Genomic DNA, 21088 nt, shown 5'->3' on the forward strand with positions numbered 1-21088 from the left:
CCCCCCCCCGCTCCTCGCCCATTATGCTGACTCCCTCTGGAATGGTACAGGAGGCAGGCCATTCAGCCCCTCCGCCACTTTGACATGCCCTTTGGTCATCCGTTTCCCTGATCACTCGCTCCCCTTACGCAGTAGAAGTCTTCCCTTCACAATCCCAAAAGCTCTGATCCAACCACCCCCGCCCCCCCAACTTCCTACCCCCCCCACACCAGCCTCGGCAGATCCCTGGGTGCTGGGGATTGCGGGGTGGGGGAGAGAAGCCCAGATTCCCACTCCTCTCTGTGCCCCCCACTTCCCAGGAATGGCCTGCCTCTCATTTTAAAGTCCTGCCCAACCCCTGCCTTGTTCTGGATCTCAGCCCCACAGCTTGTTTGATTTATTTTCATTGCTTCTTTGATCTGAAATAAGGATGGGGAGGCGGGCAGGAGGCGGGGGGTCCTGCGGCTGGGCGGAGGGGGGTGTCCTGCGGCTGGGCGGAGGGGGGTGTCCTGCGGCTGGGCGGAGGGGGGTGTCCTGCGGCTGGGTGGAGGGGGGGGTCCTGCGGCTGGGCAGAGGGAGGGTCCTGCGGCTGGGCGGAGGGGTGTGTCCTGCGGCTGGGCGGAGAGGGGGTTCCTGCGGCTGGGCGGAGGGGGGTCCTGCGGCTGGGCGGAGGGGGGGCGTCCTGCGGCTGGGTGGAGTGGGGGGGGTCTTGCGGCTGGGCGGAGGGGGGTGTCCTGCGGCTGGGCGGAGGGGGGTGTCCTGCGGCTGGGCGGAGGGGGGTGTCCTGCGGCTGGGCGGAGGGGGGTCCTGCGGCTGGGCAGAGGGAGGGTCCTGCGGCTGGGCGGAGGGGGGGTTCCTGCGGCTGGGCGGAGGGGGGGGTCCTGCGGCTGGGCGGAGGGGGGGGGTCCTGCGGCTGGGCGGAGGGGGGGTCCTGCGGCTGGGCGGAGGGGGGGTCCTGCGGCTGGGCGGAGGGGGGGGGGGTCCTGCGGCTGGGCGGAGGGGGTTCCTGCGGCTGGGCGGAGGGCGGGTCCAGGGCTGGGCGGAGGGGGGGGGTCCTGCGGCTGGGCGGAGGGGGGATCCTGCGGCTGGGCGGAGGGGGGGGCTCCTGCGGCTGGGCGGAGGGGGGGGTCCTGCGGCTGGGCGGAGGGCGGGTCCAGGGCTGGGCGTTCTGCCGCTGACTCCTCTCCACCCACCCCCGGAGTCAGTTTTGATCTGTTGGGGCTCTGGCTCTGATTTGATGCCGTGTTGGAGCGTTGATAATTTCCTCCATCTCACTGAAGCCACTTTGCCGTTTTCAGAAGCCAGCGAAGAAGGGGAAGCAGAACGCCGGCAGGGCGGATTTGAAGAAGCATGTGAGGTTACAGCAGGATCCCCAAGAGGAGGAGATCATCAAGGAACTCCACGACCTGGTAGGACCAGCGAGGGAGAGGTGGACAGCGGGGGGAGAGGGAGAGGGGGACAGCGGGGGCAGAGGGAGAGGCGGAAAGCGGGGGGAGAGGTAGAGGGGGACAGCGGGGGGAGAGGGAGAGATGGACAGCGGGGGGGAGAGGGAGAGGCGGACAGTGGGGGGGAGAGGGAGAGGGGGACAGCGGGGGGGAGAGGGAGAGGCGGACAGTGGGGGGGAGAGAGGGAGAGGGGGACAGCGGGGGGGCGAGGGAGAGGCGGACAGCGGGGGGGAGAGGGGGATAGCAGAGGGAGAGAGGGACAGCGGGGGGAGAGGCGGACAGCGGGGGGAGGGAGAGGCGGACAGCGAGGAGAGAGGGAGAGGGGGACAGCGGGGGGGAGAGGGAGAGGCGGACAGCGGGGGGAGAGGCGGAGAGCGGAGGGAGAGGGGGACAGCGGGGGGCGAGGGAGAGGTGGACAGTAGGGGGAGAGGCGGACAGCGGTGGGGAGTGGGAGAGGGGGACAGCGGGGGGAGAGGGAGAGGGGGACAGCGGGGGGAGAGGGAGAGGGGGACAGCGGGGGGAGAGGGAGAGGGGGACAGCGGTGGGGAGTGGGAGAGGGGGACAGCGGGGGGAGAGGGAGAGGCGGACAGCGGGGAGAGAGGCGGACAGCTGAGGGAGAGGGGGACAGCGGGGGGAGAGGGAGAGGCGGACGGGGGGGAGAGGGAGAGGCGGACAGCGGGGAGAGAGGCGGACAGCGGGGGGAGAGGGGGACAGCGGGGGGAGAGGGGGACAGCGGGGGGAGAGGCGAGCAGCGGGGGGAGAGGGAGAGGCAGACAGTGGAGGGAGAGGGAGAGGCGGACAGCTGGGGGAGAGGGAGAGGCGGGGAGAGAGGCGGACAGCTGGGGGAGAGGGGGACAGCGGGGGGGGAGAGGGAGAGGCGGATGAGAGGGAGAGGCGGACAGCGGGGGGAGAGGGGGAGGCGGACAACGGGAGGAAGAGGTGGACAGCGGGGGGGAGAGGCGGACAGCGGGGGGAGAGGGGGACAGCGGGGGGGAGAGGGAGAGGCGGACGGGGGGGAGAGGGAGAGGCGAGCGGCGGGGGGAGAGGGAGAGGCGGACAGCGGGAGGAAGAGGTGGACAGCGGGGGGGAGAGGTGGACAGCGGGGGGGAGAGGTGGACAGCAGGGGGAGAGGCAGACAGCAGTGGGGGAGAGGCGGACAGCGGGGGGAGAGGGAGCGGCAGAGAGGGGGACCGCGGGAGAGGCGGACAGCGGGGGGAGAGGCAGAGAGAGGAGGACAGGGAGAGGGGGACAGTGGGGGAGAAGTTAAGCGTGCAAAATGGTTGACACGCTGCCACTCTCCTTGACTGTGTTTGGGGAAGGGACTGTCAAACCGGGGATCCCTTTCCCCATCAGTATGGCCAGCTGGTTTGAGAACACGTGGTGTGTTAGCGTGAGATATCCCAAAAACATCCTCTCCATTGACACCTGTGCCCATTGAATCTGTACAGAACCTGGATAAAGATCGGCTTCGTATGGGGACTGCTCTCATCTACGATCCAATCATGGCAGAGCCACGATGCGGATGGGACAGGTATGTTTCACATCACACTGCATAACTGAGAGGCAATTGTGGTGTCAGTATTTACAGGGGGTCCCCGGGGAGTGTGTCAGTATTTACAGGGTGTCCCCGGGGAGTGTGTCAGTATTTACAGGGGTTCCCCGGGGAGTGTGTCAGTATTTACAGGGTGTCCCCGGGGAGTGTGTCAGTATTTACAGGGGGTTCCCCGGGGAGTGTGTCAGTATTTACAGGGGGTCCCCGGGGAGTGTGTCAGTATTTACAGGGTGTCCCCGGGGAGTGTGTCAGTATTTACAGGGAGGTCCCCGGGGAGTGTGTCAGTATTTACAGGGTGTCCCCGGGGAGTGTGTCAGTATTTACAGGGGGTCCCCGGGGAGTGTGTCAGTATTTACAGGAGGTTCCCCGGGGAGTGTGTCAGTATTTACAGGGGGTCCCCGGGGAGTGTGTCAGTATTTACAGGGGGTCCCCGGGGAGTGTGTCAGTATTTACAGGGGGTCCCCGGGGAGTGTCAGTATTTACAGGGGGTTCCCCGGGGAGTGTGTCAGTATTTACAGGGGGTCCCCGGGGAGTGTGCCAGTATTTACAGGGGGACCCCGGGGAGTGTGTCAGCATTTACAGGTGGTCCCCGGGGAGTGTGTCTGTATTTACAGGGGGTCCCCGGGGAGTGTGTCAGTATTTACATCAGGTCCCCGGGGAGTGTGTCAGTATTTACAGGGGGTCCCCGGGGAGTGTGTCAGTATTTACAGGGGGTCCCCGGGGAGTGTGTCAGTATTTACAGGGGGTCCCCGGGGAGTGTGTCAGTATTTACAGGGGGTCCCCGGGGAGTGTGTCAGTATTTACAGGGGGTCCCCGGGGAGTGTCAGTATTTACAGGGGGTTCCCCGGGGAGTGTGTCAGTATTTACAGGGGGTCCCCGGGGAGTGTGTCAGTATTTACAGGGAGGTCCCCGGGGAGTGTGTCAGTATTTGCAGGGGGTCCCCGGGGAGTGTGTCAGTATTTACAGGGGGTCCCCGGGGAGTGTGTCAGTATTTACAGGGGGTTCCCCGGGGAGTGTGTCAGTATTTACAGGGGGTTCCCCGGGGAGTGTGCCAGTATTTACAGGGGGACCCCGGGGAGTGTGTCAGCATTTACAGGTGGTCCCCGGGGAGTGTGTCTGTATTTACAGGGGGTTCCCCGGGGAGTGTGTCAGTATTTACAGCGGGACCCCGGGGAGTGTGTCAGTATTTACAGGGGGTCCCCGGGGAGTGTGTTAGTATTTACATCAGGTCCCTGGGGAGTGTGTCAGTATTTACAGGGGGGTCCCCGGGGAGTGTGTCAGTATTTACAGGGGGTCCCCGGGGAGTGTGTCAGTATTTACAGGGGGTTCCCCGGGGAGTGTGTCAGTATTTACAGGGAGGTCCCCGGGGAGTGTGTCAGTATTTACAGAGGGTCCCCGGGGAGTGTGTCAGTATTTGCAGGGGGTACCCGGGGAGTGTGTCAGTATTTACATCAGGTCCCCGGGGAGTGTGTCAGTATTTATAGGGGGTTCCCCGGGGAGTGTGTCAGTATTTACAGGGGGTTCCCCGGGGAGTCTGTCAGTATTTACAGGGGGTTCCCCGGGGAGTGTGTCAGTATTTACAGGGGGTTCCCCGGGGAGTGTGTCAGTATTTACAGCGTGCTGGCAGGGTGTGTTTCACAATTAACCAGAGGTCACAAGACACAAGTTTGTTAGAAATGCATCAACGGTTTTTTAGTTTGATTATTGTGTCCACTCTGTCTCAGTTATAGTCCATAGAATCCCTGCAGTGAGAAGGAGGCCATTTGGCCCATCGAGTCAGCACTGACTCCCAGAAGAACATCCCACCCAGGCCCTTCCCCCTGCCCTATCCTCACAGTGTGGAGATGCCGGCGTTGGACTGGGGTAAACACACTAAGAAGTCTCACAACACCAGGTTGAAGTCCAACAGGTTTATTTGGCAGCAAAAGGCACTAGCTTTTGGAGCACTCGCAGAGACCGATAGCCAAGTTCCGCACACGTGAGGACAGCCTGAATTGGGATCTTGGATTCATGTCACACTATCTGTGACCCCCACGACTTGCCTGGGCTTGCAAAATCTCACTAACTGTCCTGGCTGGAGACAATACACATCTCTTTAACCTGTGCTTAACCGTCTCTCCACTCACATTGTCTGTAGCTTTAAGACTTGATTAGCTGTAAAGACTCGCATTCCAACCATTATTTTGTAAATTGAGTTTGTGAATTGAAATCCCACTCACCTGATGAAGGGGCAGCGCTCCGAAAGCTTGTGTGGCTTTTGCTACCAAATAAACCTGTTGGACTTTAACCTAGTGTTGTGAGACTTCTTACTATCCTCACAAACCCACACATTAACCAATCCCCCTAGCTTACACATCTTTCGACACTTAAGGGGCAATTTAGCATGGCCAATCCACCTAACCCGCACATCTTTAGACTGTGGGAGGAAACTAGAGCACCCGGAGGAAACCCATGCAGACACGAGGAGAATGTGCAGACTCCACACACAACCACCCGAGGCCGGAATCGAACTTGGGTCTGTGGCGCTGTGAGGCAGCAATGCTAACCACTGTGCTGCCCCACAAAGCCACAAACAGTTTTACAGCACAGAAAGAGGCCCTTCGGCCCATTGTGTCCCTGCCAGCCGTCAAGCACCTTTCCATTCTAATCCCATTTTGACGCAATTATTCCGTACCCTTTGTACACTTGACGCTTCATGTGCTCAGCTAAATGCTTCCCAGCACACCCTGCTCCAAATTGCATGGTTCCTGATACAAGTCCCACGACCGGGCTTGAGAACTGGAGTCAAGGCTGGCACTGCAGGGCAGCAGCTCTGTGTTGGTGGAGATGCCTGCTGGCTGGGTGCAAAAGATTCCCCCGGCAATATGTTGTTTGAAGGGCCAGGGTAGTTCTTCCCAGAGCCCCGACCGAAATCTATCCCTCCATCAATCTCATGGGGGAAAAACAAGTGCGCGGGTCAGTATCCGGGTCCTGATTACCATGAGTGCCACACACACGTCCTACATCACAACAGTGACACTGTGGGTGGCACTGTGGCACAGTGGTTAGCACTACTGCCTCGCAGCACCAGGGACCCGGGTTCGATTGGGTCACTGTCTGTGTGGAGTCTGCACGTTCTCCCCGTGTCTGCGTGGGTTTCCTCCGGGTGCTCCGGTTTCCTCCCACAGTCTGAAAGATATGCAGGTTAGGTGGATTGACCTGAACAGGCGCTGGAGTGAGGCAACTCGGGGAATTTCACGGTAACTTCATTATAGTGTGAATGTAAGCCTTACTTGTGACTAATAAATAAACTTTTTCATATACTTTACACTTCAAAATGTTCTTCACTGTCTGCGAGGTCCCCTCAGGCGTCCGGAGGTTGACTGGGACATCAGTTAAATGCACATCTTCCTCCTTTCTTTTGAACCTGCGTAGTGACATCCCAGAGGTTCCAGAGAGAGTGATAGCGATCATGGATAAACTCCAAGAGTGCGGACTAACGGAGCGATGCAAACGGATCCCGGTAAGAGAACTGTCATCACTCTACACTGTCCCCACCAAACACTCCCAGGACAGGTACAGCACGGGGTTAGATACAGAGTAAAGCTCCCTCTACACTGTCCCCCATCAAACACTCCCAGGACAGGTACAGCACGGGCTTAGATACAGCACGGGGTTAGATACAGAGTAAAGCTCCCTCTACACTGTCCCCATCAAACACTCCCAGGACAGGTACAGCACGGGGTTAGATACAGAGTAAAGCTCTCTCTGCACTGTCCCCATCAAACACTCCCAGGACAGGTATAGCACGGGGTTAGATACAGAGTAAAGCTCCCTCTACACTGTCCCCATCAAACACTCCCAGGACAGGAACAGCACGGGGTTAGATACAGAGTAAAGCTCCCTCTACACTGTCCCCCATCAAACACTCCCAGGACAGGTATAGCACGGGGTTAGATACAGAGTAAAGCTCCCTCTACACTGACCCCATCAAACACTCCCAGGACAGGTACAGCACGGGCTTAGATACAGAGTAAAGCTCCCTCTACACTGTCCCCATCAAACACTCCCAGGACAGGTACAGCATGGGGTTAGATACAGAGTAAAGCTCTCTCTGCACTGTCCCCATCAAACACTCCCAGGACAGGTATAGCACGGGGTTAGATACAGAGTAAAGCTCCCTCTACACTGTCCCCATCAAACACTCCCAGGACAGGAACAGCACGGGGTTAGATACAGAGTAAAGCTCCCTCTACACTGTCCCCCATCAAACACTCCCAGGACAGGTACAGCACGGGCTTAGATACAGCACGGGGTTAGATACAGAGTAAAGCTCCCTCTACACTGACCCCATCAAACACTCCCAGGACAGGTACAGCACGGGCTTAGATACAGAGTAAAGCTCCCTCTACACTGTCCCCATCAAACACTCCCAGGACAGGTACAGCACGGGGTTAGATACAGAGTAAAGCTCTCTCTGCACTGTCCCCATCAAACACTCCCAGGACAGGTATAGCACGGGGTTAGATACAGAGTAAAGCTCCCTCTACACTGACCCCATCAAACACTCCCAGGACAGGTACAGCACGGGCTTAGATACAGAGTAAAGCTCCCTCTACACTGTCCCCATCAAACACTCCCAGGACAGGAACAGCACGGGGTTAGATACAGAGTAAAGCTCCCTCTACACTGTCCCCATCAAACACTCCCAGGACAGGTACCTTTGTCTCTCGCTTCCTCCCCCCGCCGCCACCTCCTTCACCCGCCTCTCCACCCCTGACGGGTTGCCCCCCCCCCCGCCATTCCCTCGCTCTCTGTCTGTCTCTCTCTCTTTCTCCCTCTCTTTCCCTCTCCCTCCATGCCTATGTTTGTTCTGGTGTATTACTCCTCTACCTCGGGCTCTGCTTCTTCTGCCTTTCTCCCCACTTGACTCGCGTGGAGTTCCACTGTCTGCTCCTTCGGTGTGGACAGAAAGATCCCGCAGTAGCAATTGAATGTACAGTTGGACCGGGGGCTGGTGATGTGGTTGTCCAGGTTACCCGGAGGTCCAATATTCATCCCTCCACCAGCATCACTGGATGAGCAAAACAAAACACACACAATCTCAGAATTGTTACTTCACACAAGGAGGCCGTTTGGCCCATCGTGTCTGTCCTGGCCCTCCGAATGAGCATTTTGACTTAGTGCCAGTCCCCTGCCTTTTCCCCCGTACCCCTGCACATTGTTTCTATTCAAATAATCATCTAATGTCCTCCTGACTGCCTCCATCACTCTCCCAGGCAGAACATTCCAGACCCCAACCACTCACAGTGTGAGAAAGTTTTCCCTCACGTCACATTCGCTTCTTTTGCAAACCATTTTCAATCTCTGCCTCCTCGTGTTCGATCCTTTTACAAGCAGGAACTATCTACTCTATCCAGCACCCCCCCCCCCCCTCATGATCATACAAATCATCCATACAATCCCTACAGTGCAAAAGGAGGCCATTCGGCCCATCGAGCCTGCACCTACAACAATCACATCCAGGACCTAACCCCATTACCCCATGTCGTTACCCGAACCAGTCCCCCCCTTCTCTCTAAGGACCAATTTATCATGGCCAATCCACCCGACCCGCACATCTTTGGAGTGTGGGAGGAAACTGGGGCACCCGGAGGAAACCCACGCAGACACGGGGAGAACGTGCAGACTCCGCATGGACAGTCACCCAAGGTCGGAATTGAAGCCAGGTCCCTGGCGCTGTGAGGCAGTGATTTTGAACATATCTATCAAACCTCCTCTCAGCCGCCTTCTCTCCAAAGGGAACAATCCCAACCTCTCCAGTCTGGAGTGGTGGACTTTTACAGCACAGAAAGAGGCCCTTCTGCCCATCGTGTCTGTACCGGCCATCAAGCACCTGTCTATTCCAATCCCATTTCCCAGCACTTGGTCCGTAGCCCTGTACATTATGGGATAGAAATCTACCCTCATTACTGAAGTTTCTCCTCCCTGGAACCATTCCTGGAAATATCTTCTGCACTCTCTCCGATAAATTCGCATCCTTCCTATAGTGTGGTGCCCAGAACTGAGCACAATATCCCAGCTGAGACGTAACTCCTGCTTCCTGTAAGTTCAGCACAACCTCCTTGCTCTGTGCCCCTGTTAATAAAGCCCAGAGCACAAACTGCTTTATTAACTGCCCTCTCCACTTGCTCTGCCACCTTCAGTGATCTGTGCACACGGCATAACCAGCTCCCTCTGCTCCTGACAAGGGTCACCATCACACTGGGGGGAGTGGTGGGATCTCGCTGTGCGCAGATTGACTGCTCTGTCCCCAACATTTGCAAGAGTGGCCGCAGGTAAAATGCCGCCATTCAGGACATCCTGCGATGGTGAAACCTGTTGGAGAATCTTTCGCTCTGTCTCCGACTGCAAATTGTTTTATTTTTGGAGTATCAATGTCGCCTCCCTGTGTGCGGCGTGAGTGCACGCATGGGTGTGCGCACTTGAGTGGGTATGCGCCTGTGAGTGTGTGTGAACGCACTGGTCTGCATGTGCAAGTGTGTGCATGTGCAGGTGTGTGTGAGCGCATGTGTGTGCATGCACGAGCGTGTGCAGGTGTGTGTGAGCACATGTGTGTGCATGCACGAGCGTGTGCAGGTGTGTGTGAGCGCATGTGTGTCCACGCACAAGCGTGTGCACGCGCGGGTGCACAGGTGTGCGAGTGTGCGTGCATATTGTTTTGAAAGCCCTTAATTATCCGGGCGAGTTTGATGATCATTTTGTCTCTGCTTTTTCTGAAGCCCAGGTTGGCAACAAAAGAGGAGCTGATGCTCGTCCACACGTGAGTGAAGAGGGGACGGCGCGAGAGAGTGTGTGTGTGTGTGTGTGGGGGTGGTGGGGATGCTCGGAGGGGGGAACTTGCAGGTGGCCACTGTTCCCCGTGGCGTCTGCACATCCCATGAGCGAGTGGGGGGAAAGAAATAGGCCGAGATGAGGAGTAATTTCTTCAATTTGCTGGGGGAATGGGGGGGGGCGGTGGCTGTGAACGTATGGAATTTTCGACCCCCCCAGAGAGGTGTGGAGCTGAGGAATGTCTACCAGGGTGGCACAGTGGTTAGCACTCGCAGCGCCCGGGACCCAGGTTCGATTCCCGGCTTCGGTCACTGTCTGTGCAGAGACTGCACATTCTCCCCGTGTCTGCGTGGGTTTCCTCCGGGTGCTCCGGTTTCCTCCCACACTCCATAGATGTGCGGGTTAGGTGATTTGGCCAGGCTCAATTGCCCCTTAGTGTCAGGGGGATTAGCAGGGTAAATACGTGGGGTTATGAGGATAGGGCCTTGGTGGGATTGTAGTTGGTGCAGACTCGATGGACCAAATGGCCTCCTCCGAGACTGTCAGGATTCTATGATTCTATGACCCTTGAGCATTAGATCAAGAGATCTTTGGACACTGAGGGAAGAGAGGGATAGGGGGCGGGGAAAGTGGCATCAAGGGAGAAGATAGTATTAAATGGTGGAGCAGGTGCGAGGGGCCGAATGGCCTACTCCTGTTTCTGATGTTGTTAACCAGAGGTGTTTAGAAAGAGGAACGGGTTGTGTTGGTGTTTGGAGCAAACAGCTCCGACACCTGTGCTTGTTTTCCTGCAGCCCGGATTACATCGACATGGTCAAGTCCACAGAGACGATGAGCACCGTGGCGCTCCAAGCACAGTCGGAGAGTTTCGATTTGGTCTACTTCCATCCCGTAAGTCTTCCGCACTGGGTTCCGGAATTCCGCTGTGATTCCAATCACACAGAAATGGGGTGGCAGGGAGCAACTGGATCCTGATCCCCATCCACATTTTCATTTCCATTTGTGAGATTGCAATTGGCTGAGAGGGAAAGTATGGGAAGGAGATTGAGATTGTGTACAGTGGGAGTGAATGGGAAGGGGTTTGGGTCCATTGGGATTGTGTACAGTGGGAGTGAATGGGAAGGGGTTTGGGTCCATTGGGATTGTGTACAGTGGGAGTGAATGGGAAGGGGTTTGGGTCCATTGGGATTGTGGACAGTGGGAGTGAATGGGAAGGGGTTTGGATCCATTGGGATTGTGTACAATGGGAGTGAATGGGAAGAGGTTTGGGTCCATTGGGATTGTGTGCAGTGGGAGTGAATGGGAAGGGGTTTGGGTCCATTGGGATTGTGTACAGTGGGAGTGAATGGGAAGGGGTTTGGGATTGGGATTGTGTACAGTGGGAGTGAATGGGAAGGGGTTTGGCTCCATTGGGATTGTGTGCAGTGGGAGTGAATGGGAAGGGGTTTGGCTCCATTGGGATTGTGTATACAGAGGGAGTGAATGGGAAAGGGTTTGGGTCCATTGGGATTGTGTACAGTGGGAGTGAATGGGAAGGAGTTTGGGATTGTGTACAGTGGGAGTGAATGGGAAGGGGTTTGGGATTGGTATTGTGTACAGTGGGAGTGAATGGGAAGGGGTTTGGGTCCATTGGGATTGTGTACAGTGGGAGTGAATGGGAAGGGGATTGGGATTGTGTACAGTGGGAGTGAATGGGAAGGTTTGGGATTGGGATTGTGTACAGTGGGAGTGAATGGGAAGGGGTTTGGGATTGGGATTGTGTACAGTGGGAGTGAATGGGAAGGGGTTTGGGATTGGGATTGTGTACAGTGGGAGTGAATGGGAAGGTTTGGGATTGGGATTGTGTACAGTGGGAGTGAATGGGAAGGGGTTTGGGATTGGGATTGTGTACAGTGGGAGTGAATGGGAAGGGGTTTGGGATTGGGATTGTGTACAGTGGGAGTGAATGGGAAGGGGTTTGGGTCCATTGGGATTGTGGACAGTGAGAGTGAATGGGAAGGGGTTTGGGTCCATTGGGATTGTGTACAGTGGGAGTGAATGGGAAGGGGTTTGGGTCCATTGGGATTGTGTACAGTGGGAGTGAATGGGAAGGGGTTTGGGTCCATTGGGATTGTGTACAGTGGGAGTGAATGGGAAGGGGTTTGGGTCCATTGGGATTGTGTGCAGTGGGAGTGAATGGGAAGGGGTTTGGGTCCATTGGGATTGTGTACAGTGGGAGTGAATGGGAAGGTTTGGGATTGGGATTGTGTACAGTGGGAGTGAATGGGAAGGGGTTTGGGTCCATTGGGATTGTGTACAGTGGGAGTGAATGGGAAGGGGTTTGGGTCCATTGGGATTGTGTGCAGTGGGAGTGAATGGGAAGGGGTTTGGGTCCATTGGGATTGTGTACAGTGGGAGTGAATGGGAAGGGGTTTGGGATTGGGATTGTGTACAGTGGGAGTGAATGGGAAGGGGTTTGGCTCCATTGGGATTGTGTGCAGCGGGAGTGAATGGGAAGGGGTTTGGCTCCATTGGGATTGTGTATACAGAGGGAGTGAATGGGAAAGGGTTTGGGTCCATTGGGATTGTGGACAGTGGGAGTGAATGGGAAGGAGTTTGGGTTCATTGGGATTGTGTACAGTGGGAGTGAATGGGAAGGGGTTTGGGATTGTGTACAGTGGGAGTGAATGGGAAGGGGTTTGGGATTGGTATTGTGTATAGTGGGAGTGAATGGGAAGGGGTTTGGGTCCATTGGGATTGTGTACAGTGGGAGTGAATGGGAAGGGGATTGGGATTGTGTACAGTGGGAGTGAATGGGAAGGTTTGGGATTGGGATTGTGTACAGTGGGAGTGAATGGGAAGGGGTTTGGGATTGGGATTGTGTACAGTGGGAGTGAATGGGAAGGGGTTTGGGATTGGGATTGTGTACAGTGGGAGTGAATGGGAAGGTTTGGGATTGGGATTGTGTACAGTGGGAGTGAATGGGAAGGGGTTTGGGATTGGGATTGTGTACAGTGGGAGTGAATGGGAAGGGGTTTGGGTCCATTGGGATTGTGGACAGTGAGAGTGAATGGGAAGGGGTTTGGGTCCATTGGGATTGTGTACAGTGGGAGTGAATGGGAAGGGGTTTGGGTCCATTGGGATTGTGTACAGTGGGAGTGAATGGGAAGGGGTTTGGGTCCATTGGGATTGTGTACAGTGGGAGTGAATGGGAAGGTGTTTGGGTCCATTGGGATTGTGTACAGTGGGAGTGAATGGGAAGGGGTTTGGGTCCATTGGGATTGTGTACAGTGGGAGTGAATGGGAAGGGGTTTGGGTCCATTGGGATTGTGTACAGTGGGAGTGAATGGGAAGGGGTTTGGGTCCATTGGGATTGTGTACAGTGGGAGTGAATGGGAAGGGGTTTGGGTCCATTGGGATTGTGTACATTGGGAGTGAATGGGAAGGGGTTTGATTCTGCACTCTCCGCTCTGTCACTCGTGTCTCTCTGAATTGCAGCAAAGTTATGATGCGAGCTGCATGGCTGTGGGTTGTGTGCTCCAGATGGTCGACTGCTTGATGAAGGGGGACATGCGAAACGGCCTGGCTGTCGTCAGGTGAGCGGTGTTGCTGCGCTGGGCGGGCTCCCCTTGGTGGAGCTCTGGCTTGCCGCTGAGGCAGGCGGGCTCATTGTGCCCTCGCCCACTGAGACAGTACTCCCATTCACCACCTCCCAAAGCACCTCACAGCTCAGGAAGCAGTTATGAAGCTCACTGACTGATCTGACTCGGAAAGGCAACGGCCGATTTGTGCACAAGATCCCACAAACAGTACTGTTGATGCAGGTTCAGGGAATAGTATCAGAGGACAGCAAGGAAACTCCCTCACTATTCATCCTGACAGTGCGGCGCTCCCTCAGCACTGATCCTCCGACAGTGCGTCACTCCCTCAGCACTGACCCTCCGACAGTGCGGCGCTCCCTCAGCACTGACCCTCCGACAGTGCGGCGCTCCCTCAGTACTGACCCTCCGACAGTGCGGCGCTCCCTCAGCACTGACCCTCCGACAGTGCGGCGCTCCCTCAGCACTGACTCTCCGACAGTGCGGCGTTCCCTCAGCACTGACTCTCCGACAGTGCGGTGCTCCCTCAGCACTGACCCTCCCACAGTGCGGCGCTCCCTCAGCACTGACCCTCCCACAGTGCGGCGCTCCCTCAGCACTGACTCTCCGACAGTGCGGCGCTCCCTCGGCACTGACTCTCCGACAGTGCAGCGCTCCCTCAGCACTGACTCTCCGACAGTGCGGCGCTCCCTCAGCACTGACCCTCTGACAGTGCGGCGCTCCCTCAGCACTGACCCTTCAGCAGTGCGGCGCGCCCTCAGCAGTGCGGCGCTCCCTCAGCACTGACCCTCCAACAGTGCGGCGTTCCCTCGGCACTGACTCTCCGACAGTGCAGCGCTCCCTCAGCACTGACCCTCCGACAGTGTGGCGCTCCCTCAGCACTGACCCTTCAGCAGTGCGGCGCTCCCTCAGCACTGACCCTCCCACAGTGTGGCGCTCCCTCAGCACTGACCCTCCCACAGTGCGGCGCTCCCTCAGCACTGACCCTCCTACAGTGCGGCGCTCCCTCAGCACTGACTCTCCGACAGTGTGGCACTCCCTCAGCACTGACCCTCCCGACAGTGCGGCACTCCCTCAGCACTGACCCTCCTACAGTGCGGCGCTCCCTCAGCACTGACTCTCCGACAGTGCGGCGCTCCCTCAGCACTGACTCTCCGACAGTGCGGCGCTCCCTCGGCACTGACTCTCCAACAATGCGGCGCTCCCTCAGCACTGACTCTCCGACAGTGCGGCGCTCCCTCGGCACTGACTCTCCCACAGTGCGGCGCTCCCTCAGCACTGACGCTCCGACAGTGCGGCGCTCCCTCAGCACTGACTCTCCCACAGTGCGGCGCTCCCTCGGCACTGACTCTCCCACAGTGCGGCGCTCCCTCAGCACTGACCCTCCCACAGTGCGGCGCTCCCTCAGCACTGACCCTCCGACAGTGCAGCGCTCCCTCAGCACTGACCTTCCGACAGTGCGGCGCTCCCTCAGCACTGACTCTCTGACAGTGCGGCGCTCCCTCAGCACTGACTCTCCGACAGTGCGGCGCTCCGTCGGCACTGACTCCGACAGTGCGGCGCTCCCTCAGCACTGACTCTCCGACCGTGCGGCGCTCCCTCGGCACTGACTCTCCCACAGTGCGGCGCTCCCTCAGCACTGACCCTCCCACAGTGCGGCGCTCCCTCGGCACTGACCCTCCCACAGTGCGACACTCCCTCAGCACTGACCCTCCCACAGTGCGGCGCTCCCTCAGCACTGACCCTCCCACAGTGCGACACTCCCTCAGCACTGACCCTCCCACAGTGCGGCGCTCCCTCAGCACTGACCCTCCCACAGTGCGGCGCCCCCTCAGCACTGACCCTCCCACAGTGCGGCGCTCCCTCAGCACTGACTCTCCGACAGTCCGGCGCTCCCTCGGCACTGACCCTCCCACAGTGCGGCGCCCCCTCAGCACTGACCCTCCCACAGTGCGGCGCTCCCTCAGCACTGACCCTCCTACAGTGCGGCGCTCCCTCAGCACTGACTCTCCGACAGTGTGGCACTCCCTCAGCACTGACCCTCCCGACAGTGCGGCACTCCCTCAGCACTGACCCTCCTACAGTGCGGCGCTCCCTCAGCACTGACTCTCCGACAGTGCGGCGCTCCCTCAGCACTGACTCTCCGACAGTGCGGCGCTCCCTCGGCACTGACTCTCCAACAATGCGGCGCTCCCTCAGCACTGACTCTCCGACAGTGCGGCGCTCCCTCGGCACTGACTCTCCCACAGTGCGGCGCTCCCTCAGCACTGACGCTCCGACAGTGCGGCGCTCCCTCAGCACTGACTCTCCCACAGTGCGGCGCTCCCTCGGCACTGACTCTCCCACAGTGCGGCGCTCCCTCAGCACTGACCCTCCCACAGTGCGGCGCTCCCTCAGCACTGACCCTCCGACAGTGCAGCGCTCCCTCAGCACTGACCTTCCGACAGTGCGGCGCTCCCTCAGCACTGACTCTCTGACAGTGCGGCGCTCCCTCAGCACTGACTCTCCGACAGTGCGGCGCTCCGTCGGCACTGACTCCGACAGTGCGGCGCTCCCTCAGCACTGACTCTCCGACCGTGCGGCGCTCCCTCGGCACTGACTCTCCCACAGTGCGGCGCTCCCTCAGCACTGACCCTCCCACAGTGCGGCGCTCCCTCGGCACTGACCCTCCCACAGTGCGACACTCCCTCAGCACTGACCCTCCCACAGTGCGGCGCTCCCTCAGCACTGACCCTCCCACAGTGCGACACTCCCTCAGCACTGACCCTCCCACAGTGCGGCGCTCCCTCAGCACTGACCCTCCCACAGTGCGGCGCCCCCTCAGCACTGACCCTCCCACAGTGCGGCGCTCCCTCAGCACTGACTCTCCGACAGTCCGGCGCTCCCTCAGCACTGACCCTCCCACAGTGCGACACTCCCTCAGCACTGACCCTCCCACAGTGCGGCGCCCCCTCAGCACTGACCCTCCCACAGTGCGGCGCTCCCTCAGCACTGACTCTCCGACAGTCCGGCGCTCCCTCGGCACTGACCCTCCCACAGTGCGGCGCCCCCTCAGCACTGACCCTCCCACAGTGCGGCGCCCCCTCGGCACTGACCCTCCCACAGTGCGGCGTTCCCTCAGCACTGACCCTCCCACAGTCCGGCGCTCCCTCGGCACTGACCCTCCCACAGTGCGGCGCCCCCTCAGCACTGACCCTCCCACAGTGCGGCGCCCCCTCGGCACTGACCCTCCCACAGTGCGGCGCTCCCTCGGCACTGACCCTCCCACAGTGCGGCGCTCCCTCAGTGCAGGCTCTGGGTAGAGTGGTGAACGTTCACAAAGGGGCTGATGGCTCTGTGTTGTCTGTGAGTGTTCAGAGCTCAGCATCACACTGAAGACAGATGGTGCAGTGGTACAGAGCATGGATGGCCCAATTAAATGGCGGGACAAATTGCCAAATGTGGACTGTTTCGCAATCTAAACACTATCTCATCCTACACTCGCTCCCCACCCCCTCCGAAGACAGTGCTGCCCTCACCCTCTGGCAGACAGTGCGTGGCTCCCCTCCAGCCTTGTACTGTGACAGTGACCCCTGTCTGTGTTCCAGGCCGCCAGGACATCACGCACAGGAGGACACGGCCAACAGTTATTGTATCTTCAACACGCTCGCCATCGCCGCCATCTATGCCCGCAAGACACACGGTGTGGAGCGGTGAGTGTCCCGTCCCGTGGCTATTCACTTCGGGCAGGAGCGGGAGCCCAGGCGGCTGAGGGACTGCACAAGTCAGATTGAGGGGAAGAGATTGAAGAAGTGGGGGAGGTAGATTGAGGGAGAGGCAGTGGGGGAGGTAGATTGAGGGAGAGGCAGTGGGGGAGGTAGATTGAGGGAGTGGAGGAGGTAGATTGAGGGAGTGGGGGAGGTAGATTGAGGGAGTGGAGGAGGTAGATTGAGGGAGTGGCAGTGGGGGAGGTAGATTGAGGGAGTGGAGGAGGTAGATTGAGGCAGTGGGGGAGGTAGATTGAGGGAGTGGAGGAGGTAGATTGAGGGAGTGGCAGTGGGGGAGGTAGATTGAGGGAGTGGAGGAGGTAGATTGAGGCAGTGGGGGAGGTAGATTGAGGGAGTGGAGGAGGTAGATTGAGGGAGAGGCAGTGGGGGAGGTAGATTGAGGGAGAGGCAGTGGGGGAGGTAGATTGAGGGAGTGGAGGAGGTAGATTGAGGCAGTGGGGGAGGTAGATTGAGGGAGTGGAGGAGGTAGATTGAGGGAGTGGCAGTGGGGGAGGTAGATTGAGGGATAGGGAGGGAGAGGTAGATTGAGGGATAGGGAGGGAGAGGTAGATTGAGGGAGAGGCAGTGGGGGAGGTAGATTGAGGGAGAGGCAGTGGGGGAGGTAGATTGAGGGATAGGGAGGGAGAGGTAGATTGAGGGAGAGGCAGTGGGGGAGGTAGATTGAGGGAGTGGGGGAGGTAGATTGAGGGATAGGGAGGGAGAGGTAGATTGAGGGAGAGGCAGTGGGGGATAGATTGAGGAGAGGCAGTGGGGGATAGATTGAGGAGAGGCAGTGGGGGAGGTAGATTGAGGAATAGGAAGGGGGAATGAAGGGAGATGGAGATTGAGGGTGTGGGAGAGGGGTATGGAGGGAGAGGGGGATTGTGGATTGACAGAGGGCAGGATGGAATGGAAGAGAGGGAGTGCTGCAGTTTGGGGAGTGTGTTCAGAGGGGGGTGGGGAGAGAGAGGGATTCGAGGTGTTGCGGAGGGTCTGAAAGATTGAGAGAATGGGAAAACTGCAGGAATGTACCTCGTCAGTGAACCCAGCGTCTGAGCGGCGGAGGTAACTGTACCTGCTGTGAATGGCAGCTATACCAGCTGATTATACCCACTCTATGTTTGCAGGGTGATGATTGTCGATTGGGATATTTACCACGGGCAGGGCACCCAGTACATCTTTGAGGAGGATCCCAGGTAAATTCAGCATTGGTTCTTCAATATGCATTCAGGGAGCTCAGGATAGAAGGGGACTGGCTCCTGGCTGCTCCACTGGGCTTTGAGACGGCTGTAAAGACCAAAGGACAAATTTAATATCCCACCCAGTCCAATCCCAGTCTCCCCCTCACTCCCCGCACCCTTTAATATCCCACCCAGTCTAATCCCACTCTCCCCCTCACTCCCCGCACCCTTTTATATCCCACCCAGTCTAATCCCAGTCTCCCCCTCACTCCCCGCACCCTTTAATATCCCACCCAGTCTAATCCCAGTCTCCCCCTCACTCCCCGCACCCTTTAATATCCCACCCAGTCTAATCCCACTCTCCCCCTCACTCCCCGCACCCTTTAATATCCCACCCAGTATAACCCCACTCTCCCCCTCACTCACCGCACCCTTTAATATCCCACCCAGTCTAATCCCAGTCTCCCCCTCACTCCCCGCACCCTTTAATATCCCACCCAGTCTAATCCCAGTCTCCCCCTCACTCCCCGCACCCTTTAATATCCCACCCAGTCTAATCCCAGTCTCCCCCTCACTCCCCGCACCCTTTAATATCCCACCCAGTCTAATCCCAGTCTCCCCCTCACTCCCCGCACCCTTTAATATCCCACCCAGTCTAATCCCACTCTCCCCCTCACTCCCCGCACCCTTTAATATCCCACCCAGTATAACCCCACTCTCCCCCTCACTCTCCGCACCCTTTAATATCCCACCCAGTCTAATCCCACTCTCCCTCACTCCCCGCACCCTTTAATATCCCACCCAGTCTAATCCCACTCTCCCTCACTCCCCGCACCCTTTAATATCCCACCCAGTCTATTCCCACTCTCCCCCTCACTCCCCGCACCCTTTAATATCCCACCCAGTCTAATCCCACTCTCCCCCTCACTCCCGCACCCTTTAATATCCCACCCAGTCTAATCCCACTCTCCCCCTCACTCCCGCACCCTTTAATATCCCACCCAGTCTAATCCCACTCTCTCCCTCACTCCCCGCACCCTTTAATATCCCACCCAGTCTAATCCCACTCTCCCCCTCACTCCCCGCACCCTTTAATATCCCACCCAGTCTAATCCCACTCTCCCCCTCACTCTCCCCCTCACTCTCCGCAACCTTTAATATCCCACCCAGTCTAATCCCACTCTCCCCCTCACTCCCCGCACCCTTTGATATCCCACCCAGTCTAATCCCACTCTCTCCCTCACTCTCCGCACCCTTTAATATCCCACCCAGTCTAATCCCACTCTCTCCCTCACTCTCCGCACCCTTTAATATCCCACCCAGTCTAATCCCACTCTCCCTCACTCCCCGCACCCTTTAATATCCCACCCAGTCGAATCCCACTCTCCCCCTCACTCCCCGCACCCTTTAATATCCCACCCAGTCTAATCCCACTCTCCCCCTCACTCTCCGCACCCTTTAATATCCCACCCAGTCTAATCCCACTCTCTCCCTCACTCTCCGCACCCTTTAATATCCCACCCAGCCTAATCCCACTCTCCCCCTCACTCCCCGCACCCTTTAATATCCCACCCAGTCTAATCCCACTCTCCCCCTCACTCCCCGCACCCTTTAATATCCCACCCAGTCTAATCCCACTCTCCAACTCACTCCCTGCACCCTTTAATATCCCACCCAGTCTAATCCCACTCCCCCCTCACTCCCCGCACCCTTTAATATCCCACCCAGTCTAATCCCACTCTCCCCCTCACCCCCTGCACCCTTTAATATCCCACCCAGTCTAATCCCACTCCCCCCTCACTCCCCGCACCCTTTAATATCCCACCCAGTCTAATCCCACTCTCCCCCTCACCCCCTGCACCCTTTAATATCCCACCCAGTCTAATCCCACTCTCCAACTCACTCCCTGCACCCTTTAATATCCCACCCAGTCTAATCCCACTCCCCCCTCACTCCCCGCACCCTTTAATATCCCACCCACTCTAATCCCACTCTCTCTCTCATTCCCCGCACCCTTTAATATCCCACCCAGTCTAATCCCACTCTCCCTCACTCCCCGCACCCTTTAATATCCCACCCAGTCTAATCCCACTCTCCCCCTCACTCCCCGCACACATTAATATCCCACCCAGTCTAATTCCATTCTCCCCCTCACTCCCCGCACCCTTTAATATCCCACCCAGTCTAATTCCATTCTCCCCCTCACTCCCCGCACCCTTTAATATCCCACCCAGCCTAATCCCACTCTCCTCCTCACTCCCCGCACCCTTTAATATCCCACCCAGTCTAATCCCACTCCCCCTCACTCCCCGCACCCTTTAATATCCCACCCAGTCTAATTCCATTCTCCCCCTCACTCCCCGCACCCTTTAATATCCCACCCAGTCTAATCCCACTCTCCCTCACTCCCCGCACCCTTTAATATCCCACCCAGTCTAATCCCACTCTCCCCCTCACTCCCTGCACCCTTTAATATCCCACCCAGTCTAATCCCACTACCCCCTCACTCCCCGCACCCTTTAATATCCCACCCACTCTAATCCCACTCTCTCTCTCATTCCCCGCACCCTTTAATATCCCACCCACTCTAATGCCACTCTCCCTCATTCCCCGCACCCTTTAATATCCCACCCAGTCTAATCCCACTCTCCCTCACTCCCCGCACCCTTTAATATCCCACCCAGTCTAATCCCACTCTCCCCCTCACTCCCCGCACCCTTTAATATCCCACCCAGTCTAACCCCACTCTCCCTCACTCCCCGCACCCTTTAATATCCCACCCAGTCTAATCCCA

At 58.0% G+C, this 21088-nt stretch overlaps 1 protein-coding gene across 1 annotated transcript in view; it reads left to right on the top strand.

The window, feature by feature from the left end:
• LOC144489035 (protein deacetylase HDAC6-like) overlaps positions 1-18309 on the top strand; it is a gene marked incomplete at its 3' end in the record, with an annotated part of 30810 nt that extends 12501 nt beyond the window's left edge. Inside the window, exons 3-10 of the mRNA XM_078206988.1 lie at positions 1278-1388; positions 2873-2955; positions 6391-6478; positions 9738-9778; positions 10584-10680; positions 13267-13364; positions 16955-17059; positions 18241-18309. Of these exons, the coding sequence (XP_078063114.1) occupies positions 1278-1388; positions 2873-2955; positions 6391-6478; positions 9738-9778; positions 10584-10680; positions 13267-13364; positions 16955-17059; positions 18241-18309 (692 nt within the window). The remainder of the gene's footprint in view (positions 1-1277; positions 1389-2872; positions 2956-6390; positions 6479-9737; positions 9779-10583; positions 10681-13266; positions 13365-16954; positions 17060-18240) is intronic.
• Positions 18310-21088: the final 2779 nt, after the last annotated feature.

Source organism: Mustelus asterias, unplaced genomic scaffold (assembly GCF_964213995.1).
Source record: "Mustelus asterias unplaced genomic scaffold, sMusAst1.hap1.1 HAP1_SCAFFOLD_1946, whole genome shotgun sequence".
NCBI lineage: Eukaryota > Metazoa > Chordata > Chondrichthyes > Carcharhiniformes > Triakidae > Mustelus > Mustelus asterias.